The 13,470-nt window shown below is 42.8% G+C and overlaps 1 protein-coding gene across 2 annotated transcripts; it reads right to left on the bottom strand.

Annotated features, from left to right (window-relative positions):
* Positions 1–4,432: 4,432 nt before the first annotated feature.
* Positions 4,433–13,415, bottom strand: SNRNP27 (small nuclear ribonucleoprotein U4/U6.U5 subunit 27). Of its 2 annotated transcripts, XR_003237925.2 has the most exons (7): positions 13,185–13,415; positions 12,342–12,462; positions 11,313–11,425; positions 10,153–10,232; positions 6,120–6,184; positions 4,672–4,833; positions 4,433–4,585 (listed from the first exon to the last, which is right to left on the bottom strand). XR_003237925.2 is itself a non-coding variant. In XM_026017814.2 (6 exons), exons 1-6 carry the CDS (start codon positions 13,216–13,218, stop codon positions 4,779–4,781), a joined length of 468 nt encoding a protein of 155 aa, XP_025873599.1. In that variant the 5' UTR covers positions 13,219–13,415; the 3' UTR covers positions 4,433–4,778. The 2 variants fall into 2 exon arrangements, 1 of the variants encoding a protein (XP_025873599.1); XM_026017814.2 differs by having other exon boundaries at positions 4,433–4,833.
* Between the last annotated feature and the right edge of the window lie 55 nt (positions 13,416–13,470).

Raw genomic sequence — 13,470 nt, 5'->3', positions numbered from 1 at the left:
TTCATTCTATTTAAAAAAAAAAAAAAATTTATTTATTTTAAATGGGAGAGTGCGAGAGCACGTGCTCAGTGTGCGTGTGTGGAGGGGGGCAGAGGGGAGGAGAGAATCCCAAGCAGACTCTGCGCTGGGTGTGGAGCCCATTGCTGGACTCCCATTTCACGACACTGAGATCATGACCTGCGCCGAAATCCAAGAATCAGATGCTCCATCGACCGCACCACCCAGGTACCCCAACGCCGGACTTTATTCATATACTCCGAGGTTAGCGCCAAAAGGTTTGCTCATGAATGTGGGGTATGAGGGAGAGGAGTCAAGGATGACCCTAAGGATTCGGTCTGAGCCAGGGGTGAGGATGGGCCACTTACTGAGACGGGGAAGCTGCCGGGAAGGCTGGGCAGCAGAGGACAACTCCGCTAAACCGAGCTCTGAGGGGTCTACTCCTCTGGGCACATCACTGCACGACTGCACAAGCCTGCAATTCAGTCAAAGGGCCAGGCTGGAAGTACAAATTGGAGAGCCACAGAAGACGTTTGAAGCCACACTGAGGACTCAAAAAGGGAGACAACAGAGAGTCCAAGAATTGAGTCCCAGAGTACCCGAACATTTAAATACTTAAAAACAGAAGACACGGCACAATTTATGTCTGACAAGCAGCAGCTTGTTAGAGGAAGAGAAAGATGCTCCGTGTTTGGTATTCGCACAGAATCAAATGATCTGGTGGATAAGTTATTTTGAACTAGAACTTCCTGGAGTGCCTGGGGGGCTCAGCACCCGACCCCAGACTTCGGCTCAGGTTATGATCTCAGGGTCGTCAGGATGAGCCGTGTCAGGCTCCATGCTCGGTGCAGTCTGCTTGTCCCTGTCCCTCTGCTCCTCCCTCCTGCTCATGCTCTTTCTCCCTCTTAAAATAAGTAAAAAATCTTAAACAAAAACAAGACTTCCCTTAGGATCATAGGTGTCTTACCTCTGGCTTTTCGGATGTCTTCCTCTTCCACTTCTTGGTGTTAGCTCATGCAGAGTGCACCTATCGGCCTATGAGGTATTCCCACTTTACTTCTTTACAAACTATGCTGCTGTGAGGATCTGGAGTCAAATCTCTATTACCTCACAAAGACGACAATCCAAAAGTCTGTAATTTGGCTTTGGGTATATTATTTTATCTCAGAAGTTTTTTTTTTTTTTTATTTACGATAGTCACAGAGAGAGAGAGAGAGGCAGAGACACAGGCAGAGGGAGAAGCAGGCTCCATGCACCGGGAGCCTGACGTGGGATTCGATCCCGAGTCTCCAGGATCGCGCCCTGGGCCAAAGGCAGGCGCCAAACCACTGCGCCACCCAGGGATCCCTATCTCAGAAGTTTTAACTTCCTTATTAAAACCACAGTTTGGTCTGCCTTAAGTGTGCACAAATGTGGTCAGAAATAATCCTTATTGTGGATAATTCAGAGATACGCAGTATTTTGGTAAGTAGGGGTATAGGAGGAATTATTTAGCTCGGTTGGCAAAAACTCCAAGCGAAACAACCACCTGGAGGTAGTGACACTTGTGCAATACAAGTTGAGCAACTAAGGTAGCATAAGTACCAGTATTTTCTGCTTTTATGGTCCGAAGGCTCAGCTGTCTCATCTGGGAAATGGAGATAATAGCACTTGCTCTGTCTCATAAGGACTAACTAAACCAAGGTGTTCTGTACGTGATTATGCAATGCATTCACATTACTATTATTTTCTTTATAGGAAATGAACTTGACAGGAAAGTTTTGAAAAAACTACAATAGGTAGTCAAGTTTCAGATGCAGTAAGGATTTAAAATCCAGCTAAAAATGCTTGTAAAAACATTTGTATCTAAGGATAGTAATTCTAGAATTCTTTTTTTAAAGTAAACCTCTACAGCCACCATGAGGCTGCAACTCATAACCCAGAAATCAAGAGTCACATGCTCCACCAAATGAGCCAGCAAGGAGCCCCAGAATTTTAAAAAATAGCGAAAGACTTAAGAAAAACAACAACAGGGGCAGCCCAGGTGGCTCAGTGGTTTGGTGCCACCTTCGGCCCAGGGCATGATCCTGGAGACCTGGGGTTGAGTCCCACATCAGGCTCCCTGCATGGAGCCTGCTTCTCCCTCTGCCTGGGTCTCTGCCTCTCTCTCTCATGAATAAATAAATAAAATCTTTTAAAAATAAAAAAAAATTTTTTTTTATAATTTTTTAAAATTTTTATTTAATTTATGATAGTCACACAGAGAGAGAGAGAGAGAGAGGCAGAGACCCAGGCAGAGGGAGAAGCTGGTTCCATGCACCGGGAGCCTGATGTGGGATTCGATCCCAGGTCTCCAGAATCGCGCCCTGGGCCAAAGGCAGGAGCCAAACCGCTGCGCCACCCAGGGATCCCTAAAAAAAAAATGTTTAAAAAGAAAAGAAAAACAATGTGAGTGCCCATCAATGGGGACTATTAAACTACAGTCCATCCTATAACACTCTGTAACTGCTGCCCTTAAATAGAGGCCATATTACATGTACTGAAAAGAAACAATCTTGGGGCACCTGGGTCGATCAGGTTGCTGGTTAAGCATCTGACTGTTGCTATCAGCCTAGGTCTTGATCTCAGGATTGTGAGTTCAAGCCCCACGTTGGGCTCTACACTAGGTGTGAAGCCTACTTAAAAAATTTTAAGATGTATGAGTAAGTAAAAAAAGGGATTAAGTGTAGAATAATATGTAGAGTCTGCTTACATGTGAATAAAGTAAAATATGTACACATATGTTTGTAGATATATGAATATCTCTGAAAGGATGCACAGTAGCTCTTCACTATATACCCTTTGTTCTGTCTGCATTGTGTTCCATGTGTTTGTCTTACTTACTCAAAAATAAAGTAAAATAAAAGCTAATCACAGAGCCTCAAATATCAGCAAAGGGTACTGGTTGTTATCTTCAATATAAAAAGGACTTCTGTCACCTAAGTAAAAAAAAGCTTGCATTTCACACATACCAAAAAATATGGCTAACACATTTCTTAAATGTTCATCCTCCTTAGAACTGAACAAATTGGGGATCCCTGGGTGGCTCAGCGGTTTGGTGCCTGCCTTTGGCCCAGGGCGCAATCCTGGAGTCCCGGGATTGAGTCCCACATAGGGCTCCCGGCATGGAGCCTGCTTCTCCCTCCTCCTATGTCTCTGCCTCTCTCTCTCTCTCTCTCTCTATGTCTATAATGAATGAATGAATGAATGAATGAATGAATGAATAAATAAATCTTAAAAAAAACTCTTAAAAAAAAAAGAACTGAACAAATTAAAACCAAATATTATTTTACCTACCAGATTGGAAATTTCAAAAATAATTAATATTATGTTTAAAGATTTTACTTATTCATGAGGCAGAGGCAGAGGAAGAAGCAGGCTCTCTCAAGGGAGCCTGATGCAGGACTTGATTCCAGGACCCCAGGATCACGGCCTGAGCTAACGGCAGACGCTCAACCACTGAGCCCCCCAGGTGCCCTAAAAAATATTATTAAGGCTGATATTGGTGTACATGTATGAAATTGGAATGCTCATACTTTACTGGTGAGTTGTTACCTTTCTAGCCATACACATATCAAAAGCCTTAAAATATGTATACACACTCCTTTATCTCATCCAGCAATGCCACATCTACGAATAGAACCTGAGGAAATAATTCAACAAGTACCAAAAGATATATGTAGCAGGGATACTATTCACAGTTTTAATTAAAACAGCAAGCCATGGGAGGGAAGCCAATGTTTGCTCATAAAAGATTAGTTAATAAATTATGGTACACCAAAGTAGCTAAACTTAACTAAAAGTTAAGCTTCTAAAGAACATGTAATAGTATTAAAACCTGTTCACAGAACATGGGAGAAAAAAGATTAGCAAAAGGGAACAGCCTATAAATTCCAATATAATAGGTGGGGGCAATAAATATACACCACAGGAGGCTGGAAAGACATGTAACAAAATATTGTTTCTGGGGGGTAAATTATAGGTGATTTTGGCTTTTCTTTTTACTTTTTGGTTTCTCCCAAGTTTTTCTTTTTTTTAAAAAAAAAATTTTATTTATTTATTCATGAGATACAGAGAGGCAGAGATACAGGCAGAGGGAGAAGCAGGCTCCATGCAGGGAGCCTGACGTGGGACTTGATCCTAGGACCCTGGGGTCACGCCCTGAGCTGAAGGCAGATGCTCAACCACTGGGCCCCCAGACGTCCCTCTTCCAAGTTTTTATATAATAAGTATATATTGCTTTTAAAATGGAGAAAAACAATATACAGGGGAAATAATAATTGGGGGGAAAAACCAGAGAAGATAAAAAATCCGGTTATTTATAAATTACTAATGAAATCTAAATCTATGTAGGAAAAAAAACCTAACGTGTACGGGGACAATTTTATAATAGTAACACAAATATTTATCAAATACAAAAGGGTAGAAATATTGCTTTATTTGAGAAACTTACAACCAAATTACTTTTATGTTTTAAAAAGTCCTAACAAGCATCCAAGAAGAAAAGATATACAGCTTCCACAACAGTAAGAACAAAAAATGGGGCTGACGATTGCCCCAAATGTATTTCCTAAAAGAAAAAAATGCAATATTTAATCTTCTTTCTTTTGAGTCAAGGTAAGTGAACTGCACACATCATAAATAAAATTTTCTTACTTTACAAGGAGGGAGGACTGTGATCCTGTTTTTTATGCATATTAAATATGAAATACAAAATCCACTCTTCTGAACAAGGTAGGGGAAAAGTAAAATCATTTCAATTCTCATGCAATGAAATCCAAAGGTCTGTTGAATCCGCCTTTTCGATTCATGTACTGCCTATGATGAGAAGAGAAAACTCATTGTTTATTAAAAAAAATTCTGGACTCCTCTTATAAATAAAAAAAAATATAAATCATCTTTAAATTGGCAAAGGTAAATACTTATTTACTAGGGTATAAAGTATTCATAGTTATTTAATGCACATTAAGGATATTATTTCACTTTCTTTTTTTTTTAAAAGATTTTATTTATTTATTCATGAGAATACACAGAGAGGAGAGAGAGAGAGAGAGAGAGAGAGAGAGAGAGAGAGAGAGACAGAGACACAGGCAGAGGGAGAAGCAGGCTCCATGCAGGGAGCCCGACGTGGGACTCAATCTCGGGTCTCCAGGATCAGGCCCTGGGCTGAAGGCAGTGCTAAACCGCTGAGCCACCCGGGCTGCCCTACTTCACTTTCAAAATAATCTAAAGCCTTTCAGATTTCTTTAAAATCTAAACAGAAGTATGGAAATATACTTTCAAAATTATTTGGAAAGATTCTACAGACTTAAAAAAAAAGTCAAAAATCCAGATTTATAGGTAACAGTAGGGAAATAGAGAAGAGCTCTAAAATAGGTACCCATCAGGTAAATCTGATTGCATATTGTACTAGTTCTCCTCATAAGACTTATTTGAAGATAATTTTACAAAGGACCGTCAACGATGATTTTGGTCATCACCTTGAGCCACAGCATTCTCAAATCACATTACTCATATTCTAAATTAGGTGGAATTTATTTTTCAATTTCATTAGGAATTCAGTGTGATTTCAGGTATGGATTGTTTTTTTCTGTGGTATTAATAAAACATGCCTATAACTTAACAGAAAAATGTATTTACAGTTGAAATCCTTACACAATCACTTTAGGTAAATGATTCAAGATGGATCTAATTTAAACCTATAATTATAAGGAAATTAAAGCCTAAAGACTTGAGATTATTCTGTTTATTTATTTATTTATTTATTTATTTATTTATTTATTTATTTATTTATTTATTTTTTGAGTTTATGCTGTTTTAAAGAAAGAACTATATGGAGCTTTAGAACATTTAAGGCAATTACCCTTCTCTGTAATAGGTATTGGTTCACATGTAGACTGGAAATTATTTTAACACACCAGAATATAAGCAAAGAAGATTAAAACAGGTACCAAAAAAATAAAAAATAAAAATAAAAATAAAAATAAAACAGGGACCAAATGGAAACTGCTACATTTCCTACAAACACAACTATCTCATACTTACTTTCCTAAGCACGTAATTTATATTGTTAGTTCAAACATAATAATGGGGACTACACATACCTGTACTTCCTCTTCTGAGACACATTTATGGCATAGGCATTTACAGAGCCATCCACCTTTTTCCCCTGGAGAAAAGGAATAAACAAATATAAAAAATGGGAAGGATATATTAAAAATGCCTGATCAAAGAGCTGGATCCTATAGACATACTTAAATGGCAAAATCTATTTAAGCATGAGGAAGCCCAATGAGAGGATTTTCAGATCCTGATGATAGTCAATGAACTCCCAAGTAATACAGCTCTGTTCATATTTTTACAGTCATACATAATTTAACATACTCAAATATTCAAGCCAACAAACAATCATGGTGTATATATTTATGTGCGAGGCATGCAGAGAAACAGGGTAGCAGACCCTAACCTTTTTTGGTCTAAGAATTCTTTGAAACCAAATACTAGTTAGTTATTTCCTCTAGAAAAATTTAACTTATGACCTTAGCTCACAGTATTCTCAAGTCACAGCTGAAACAGTCACCATTCATGGAGATCTCATTTCTTGCACAGGTTTTGAAAAATTAAAAATTTTCAAATCAAGAATCAGAATACAGGGGCACCTGGGTGGCTCAGTTAGTTGAGTGTCTGACTCTTGGTTTCAACTCAGGTCATGACCTTAGGATTGTGAGATGGAGCCCCACATGCAGCTCCATGCTCAATGGGGGATCTGCTTGGGCTTCTCTCTCCCTCTAACCCTCCCACACCTCCTATAATAAATCTTTAAAAAACCAAGATACAGAATACCACATGCTAATGTTAAGTGTCACTTTTATCTTAGCCTTTCTTATGTGGCATCTACCTTCTTTTTCACTAATTCCTTTCTGGGTCTTTTGATTTGTCCAAGTTAACTCATCACTTGCTGTCCTCATGTCTAAAATGCCTTCTCAACTCCCATCCAAGAACCCTAACCATCTGGTTCTTATCCATCATTCAAGACTCAATTCAAGTGATCCAGCTGCCAGAAAGCACCCTCTACCCTTCCATAGAATGTTAACTGTGCTTTCCTTGTAATATCTTCCATTTTCTAACTTGCATTATCATGCTGCTACTTCCCCTTACACTGAAAGCTTCTTGATGGAGGGAAATGGATATGAGTCACCTTTGTGTTCTCACATCCTAGGCCACTGAACTTGCAGGTGCTCAGAAAATGACTGTTAAATCTCTCTCTCTCTCTCCCATACACACACAGACACACACACACACACACACGACCTCCAGCTCTCTCTCTCCCTGCCTCATTATTACCCAGGGGAGCATATCCTAACTGTAGCACACTTACTAGGTACCTGTGTTAGGGTAAAAAAAACAACAACAACAGAAAAAACAAAACACTCTTATCCACTGCCCTAGAGGCATGCACAGGTAAGGTACATATTTGAGGTGGAGATAAATGTATTTGGGGGCACCTGGGTGGCTCAGTTGGTTAAGTGTCTGACTCTTGATTTCAGATTTCAGCTCAGGTCATGGTCTCAGGGTTGTGGGATTGAGCCCTGTGTAAGGGATCTGTGCTCAGCGGAGGGTCTGCTGGAGATTCTCTCTCTCCCTCTGCCCTTCTCTCTGCTTGTGCTCTTTCTAAAAATGAATACATAAACCTTAAAAAAAAAATGTATTTGGCTTTACTTTTCTATTCCTATTGTCACTATATTATTGGGGTTGGGGAGAGAATACTAGGTAAATTATTTGAGGTCTATAATTCTGCCCTCCCAAGAACAGGAAGTAGGCTTGACTTGAAGATGAGCTTAGAAAAAAAGTAAATGATACTAACCATTTTATTAAGTTCAATTCCTAGAGGATTATTGGTTTTTGAAAACTATTTACATAGTTGTATATTGTTACCCTGTTTTGATTTACATACTGAAATAGAAAATTACCCATTAATATACATAACCAAACTCTGAAACTTTCTAGAATGTGAAAATGGAAGGTAAAATAAGTGACTACATTGGTGCATGAAAAAGTACCACCATAGATCAATGATGAACTATCACAAGGTACACATTACTGAAAAGCACAAATGAGCTGAGACAACTTATAACTGATAGCCATGAAGCCACCTGCATACAAACTAAATGAACATTCTTGTAGATATTTTTAAGAAATCAACTGACAAGGACGCCTGGGTGGCTCAGCGGTTGAGCGCCTGCCTTCAGCCCAGGGTGTGATCCTGGAATCCCGGGATCGAGTCCCACATCGGGCTCCCTGCATGGAGCCTGCCCCTCTCTCTGTGTGTCTCTCATGAATAAATAAATAAAAAATCTTTAAAAAAAGAAAGAAATCAACTGACACCATGTGTCCTCATGGTACTCCTTAATTTTCAAGGGATCTCTGAATTCTCACCTATTTTTTCCTTAAAAACAAACACTTCAGCATTGACAACATGAAAGTGAAGTATGGCTCCATTTTCACATCTGATGCTCAGAATTTCAAACTTAACATGAGGTGACAGTAAACCTACTGCCCCAGCCCAACCCCAAGAAAATAATTCTGATAGGTTCCTTCCCTAATTCTTCTGCTTTACTTTGGAGATATTTTTGTTCACCCAGTGTATATATTAATAAACCATTTCACTTATAAAATATTCTTTGGAAAAACAAATAAGGATTTCGTGTATTCAAGGAAAAAACTAATACATAAACTGCATTAAATTCCAAAAGGGGGTTTATAACTATTTGTGAGAACAAGAACTCATAATTTTCTTACCTCAGAACAATCATGCCTCAGTATCCCTCCTCAGTTATACTCTGCCATTTTAAAAACTTGTGAGCCCTACACAGTCACAACCATTAGAAAGAAACTTCTAGAGCACCTGAGATTATCCCATTTCATTTACAAGTTGATGGAATACAAGATTAGGGGAAGTGGATTATTTTTGACAATTTAAAAAAAAAATCTCAATTTCCATTTACAAAATTAAATAGACTTAAAATTCTAGAGAAGAATGTTTTTAAACCATATTCTCAAAGAAAAATACATTCCACACACACGTTTCCTCCATCTATTCTCACTAGCTTCCTCTATGCCCTCTCTCCTCTCCACATCCTCTCCACCTTCCATTTCTCTACCCCATCTCCTTATCTCTTTCTACTCCCCCCATAGTCCCTCTCTTCACCTCCCTCTCCACCAACCCTCCCCCTTTTGCTTCTCCATTTCCTTATTCTCTCCAGTATTATGATCAAGTCTGGACAGCATTCACTCTCCAATATTCCCCTCTTCTGAGCTATGAGATATGCATACAGCTCCCCAATGTCATCTTTCTCTGTAGCAGAATTTCATTTTTAACAGCAGTTCCCCTTTCCAGAACCTCTTCTTGGTTACCTCTATCCCCCAGTCTTTTAGCCTGTCACTCGTGAGTCATCACTGGCTATTCACTCCCACTCCTACCACCACCACCAACTCTGGCTCCTGAGTAGACTCAATATTCTGGCCTCAATTCAGACCTTCAACTTTTACTTGCATGACCTAGCAGTTCTCCTTGCCTCCAATCTAATCTGTCGCCCAACTGTCCTCCATGTTGCCCTAGCTCATCTTTCTAAACACACATATGATCCTACAAAAACAAACAAACAAAAAAAAACAAAAAAAAAACATTGCTTCCTCTCAACATCTAAAGAATCAATTTTAGATTCCTTAGCATCGCTAAGAGTATCAAAAGCTTCCATAATTTGCTTTCTAGCCTCATTCATAGCTACTATCCCATTAGCATCCTCTTGCCAGTCACTGAATTTCAAACTCCTGCAATACACTATGCTCCTTTATGCCTATATGGCGTTTTCATGAGCCCTTCCCTCTATTTCAAATCATCTTCCTCCTCTTCATCACCTAGAAGATCAAACATCAGACAAACATTCCCTGAATTCGAATGGCAGCTCAGTACTTCCTTCTCTGTGCCCTTCAAACAGATACTTAATGTTTTCTAAGGGAAAAAACTTGCATGAATGGAAGAAATTACAAGCAAGAGTAAAACAATATGGAAAAATGTGACGGTAATAATGGATTAATTCAAATCAGAATGTTTACTTGGCTGCACATTTTACTTACTTTTGTGGAGTCAAAAGAGGCAAATCCCATTAACTTCATCATTTCTATTTCTTCCTCTGTTTTGCCCTCTAAGTCTTCCTCTGCAAAAAATAACACAAAAATAAAAACATTTTTTAAACTCTCATCATTTTATATATAGGCATCCTGCCTTCCCAAAGGTTGTGATACACCACTTTGCTTTTAGAAAAGACCAACATTAGGGGCGGCTGGGTGGCTTAGTCGGTTAGGCATCATCCAATTCTTGGTTTTTGGCTCTAGTCATCATCTTGCAGTTGTGGGGCCGAGCCCCATGTTGGGCTCTGCCCTCAGTGCGGAGACTGCTTCAGATTCTTTCTTCCTCTTCCTCTGCCCCTCCCTACTCATGCTCGGTCTCTCTAAAACAAATAAAGTCTTTGAAAGAAAAAGACCTGTATTAGTAGTTATTTTTGCTAACCAAAAGAAATCTGAAGAGGATTTTTACTTTTAAGAAAAAGGCAATTACTGTACTAACGTAGGTCTTTCATAAAAGCAAAGTGGCTTACCACAAGCTTCCAGAAAGCATGGGATACTCTTTGCTTTATGCCATTCCAGCTTAGGAAAGGTTTCACAGGAAGGCTCTACATCTGCACCCAGAGGGGAGGGACAATGACATGGAATATGACCTATATCAAAAGAGAGCTGGCAATAGGTCAATAGTCATTCCACCTCAGCAGCAGAGAACACACAAAACAATTAGCTCAAGACTTGGAAACTGGAAAAAATTCCAGTGGAATTTTCTACTGGAAAAAAATTCCTTTACAGTTTGGGCACAATGTAACTTACAATGCATGGAAGGAATATGCTATCCATTTGCCATCAGAAGAGACTGCTTAAAAGGACATGCGTGGAGGAAAGCTTTTGGGCAGAACAACTTTTAACACATTATATGACACTAGTTTTGAAGGTACTTCAAAAATTGAATATTCTCAGGTTTTTAACTGTCCATGTCAGGAGCTCCACAGATAACCAACTCACTAAGGTACAATGATAACAAAATATCAAAACCATATGCAATGAACACTATAAAAAATTTAATATTTAAGTACCTCAAAATTATAGTTTTATAATTTTATCATATCATGACTACAAGCTATATAAACAAGGTTGTATTTTTCCTGCAGTTATTTATCTAATAACATTACCAGTAATCTGACGTTCTTTGCTTTTTGTTTCTTTTGTTTCTTTCTTTTCCTCATCTCTTCTTTCTTTGAGTCGAGAAGGGGAAGGAGATGTGGATCTATGTCGTCTTGGGGATCTAATAAGAGATCAGAAACAGAGACATAACTGATGACTTATGCTGACTGGCAAAGACATACACGAGCTCCTAAGAGATAAAGGCTAAACAAAGGCCAGGCCTCAGAGAACCAGGAGTCCACTCTCCACAGCAGAAGAAGGAAGGAGGTTCTTTCTACCTAGACTCTTTTAACAAAAAACCCAAAAATATAATTTACTGCTTTAACCATCCGTCCAATACAGCTAGAGCTAAAAAGTCTTTTTTTTTTTTTTTTTTTGGAAGGCAGGAAAAGATGTTTCTAACAATGACACACAAAAACACAAAAAAAGTTGACTTAAACACCAATTATTACTTAAGAATCAACAATCAATTCCTAAGGTTCTTTCAAGATCTCACATTCTTGTTTATACATTTGAATAAAGCCTCATCACTAAGAAGTCAATAGAAACACAGGGGCAACCTGGCTGGCTCAGCCGGTGGAGCACCTGACTTGATCTCAGGATTGTGGGCCGGAGCCTCACGTCGGCTGTAAAGATGTTCCTTACAAAAATGAAATCTTTAAAGAACCACCACCACAACAAACAAAAACAAAAAAAAACCACTTACTTCCTACGATGGACAGGCACCACGCAGCGTTTTTTATGTGCTATAGCTCATTTCCTCCTTGGGCAAGTCAGTGGTATCGACAGTGGGATCAACCGCATTTGACCATGGGAAATGCGGGTTTTAAGATAAGGTGGGCTTAGCCGTCACCCAGGGCGTGACCCCGAGGTCCCGGGATCGAGGCGCTTCGGGCTCCCTGCGTGGAGCCCGCTTCTCCCGCTGCCCGTGTCTCTGCCCCTCCCTGGGTCTCTCAGGAGTAAATAAATAAAATCTTAAGAAAGCACATCTCGGAGTTAAGGCGGCGCCCGGGTTCCCCGCAGTCCGCGGCACGCACCTGGAGCGTCTTCTGTGCGGCGACCGCGAGCGGCTCCTCCGCCGGTCTCTGTCCCGGGACCGGGACCGCTCTCGGCGCCTGCGCTCTCGCTCGCGGGACGCGGACCGGGACCGCCTGCGCTCTGACACACACACACACACACACGAGGTCGGCTGAGAGGCGCGCGCCGCCGCCCGGAAGCCTCCCGCCCGTCACCCGGAGGCTGCCGTCGTGGGCAGTACCCGGGGCGCCCGCAGCCGCCGCCCCCACACTGCGCGGCCGAGTCCCGGCTCAGCCCGCGTCCAGGGCTTGGGGCCGCTGCGGGCGCGCGAGGTGCCGCGACGGGAGCGACGGGAGGCGGACGCCGTCCCCTCGGGCTCTGCGGGACGGAGGTTACCCCCGGGCCTGGCGACCCCGGCGCCCGCGCAGGAGCCCGCTGACTTGCAGGGACCCAGGAACTCGGCGACCGGGCCGTGGCCCGACCCCCGCCCGACCCCAGGGCCGATCTCAGGCCCGACCCTGGCCGGACCCAGGCCCGACCCCAGCCCGACCACGGCCCGACCGCGGCCCGACCCCGACCCGACCGCAGCCCGACCCCGGCCCGACCCCGACCCGACCGCAGGCCCGACCCCGACCCGACCCGACCCCGGCCCCGGCCCGACCCCGACCCGTCCGCAGCCCGACCCCGGCCCCGACGGCGGCCCACAGGCGTCGCCGGTTACGGTACGAGGCCGACGGCGTCCGGAAGCTCCGCCTCTCTCGGGCCAGGAGGGCCCTTCCCTCCGCCGCGCGCGCCCTCGGGGCAGAGAAGGGGGGACACGCCTCCGCCCGAGCCGCAGCCCGGCGCTTCTCCCCGGGACTCACCCCTCCGTGGGGAGCGGCTGCGGCTGCGACCCATTCGGAACCTCCCCGCACCTCAGGCTGCCCCGGAAGCGCCTGCGCAACCACTTCCGGGAGCGCGGGGCGCTGCGCTTCGGCCGCCGACGGGCAACGCGGAGGGGCCCCGGGGGTTCCGGCCGGCGGAGGGCGCCGGCGGCGCGGCGTTGGGGGCCCCGGGCTCGGCCCCGCCCGGCCGCTCGGTCGTGGTCCCTTCCGGCTCCGCGCCCGCGGGAGGACAGTTGGGCGGCGTCGCTGCTCGGCCGCGGGCGTG

This window comes from Vulpes vulpes, unplaced genomic scaffold (genome assembly GCF_048418805.1).
Source record: "Vulpes vulpes isolate BD-2025 unplaced genomic scaffold, VulVul3 u000000657, whole genome shotgun sequence".
Lineage (NCBI taxonomy): Eukaryota > Metazoa > Chordata > Mammalia > Carnivora > Canidae > Vulpes > Vulpes vulpes.
Note: the sequence above shows the minus strand (reverse complement) of the source record. Positions and strands in the feature narration are given on the sequence as shown.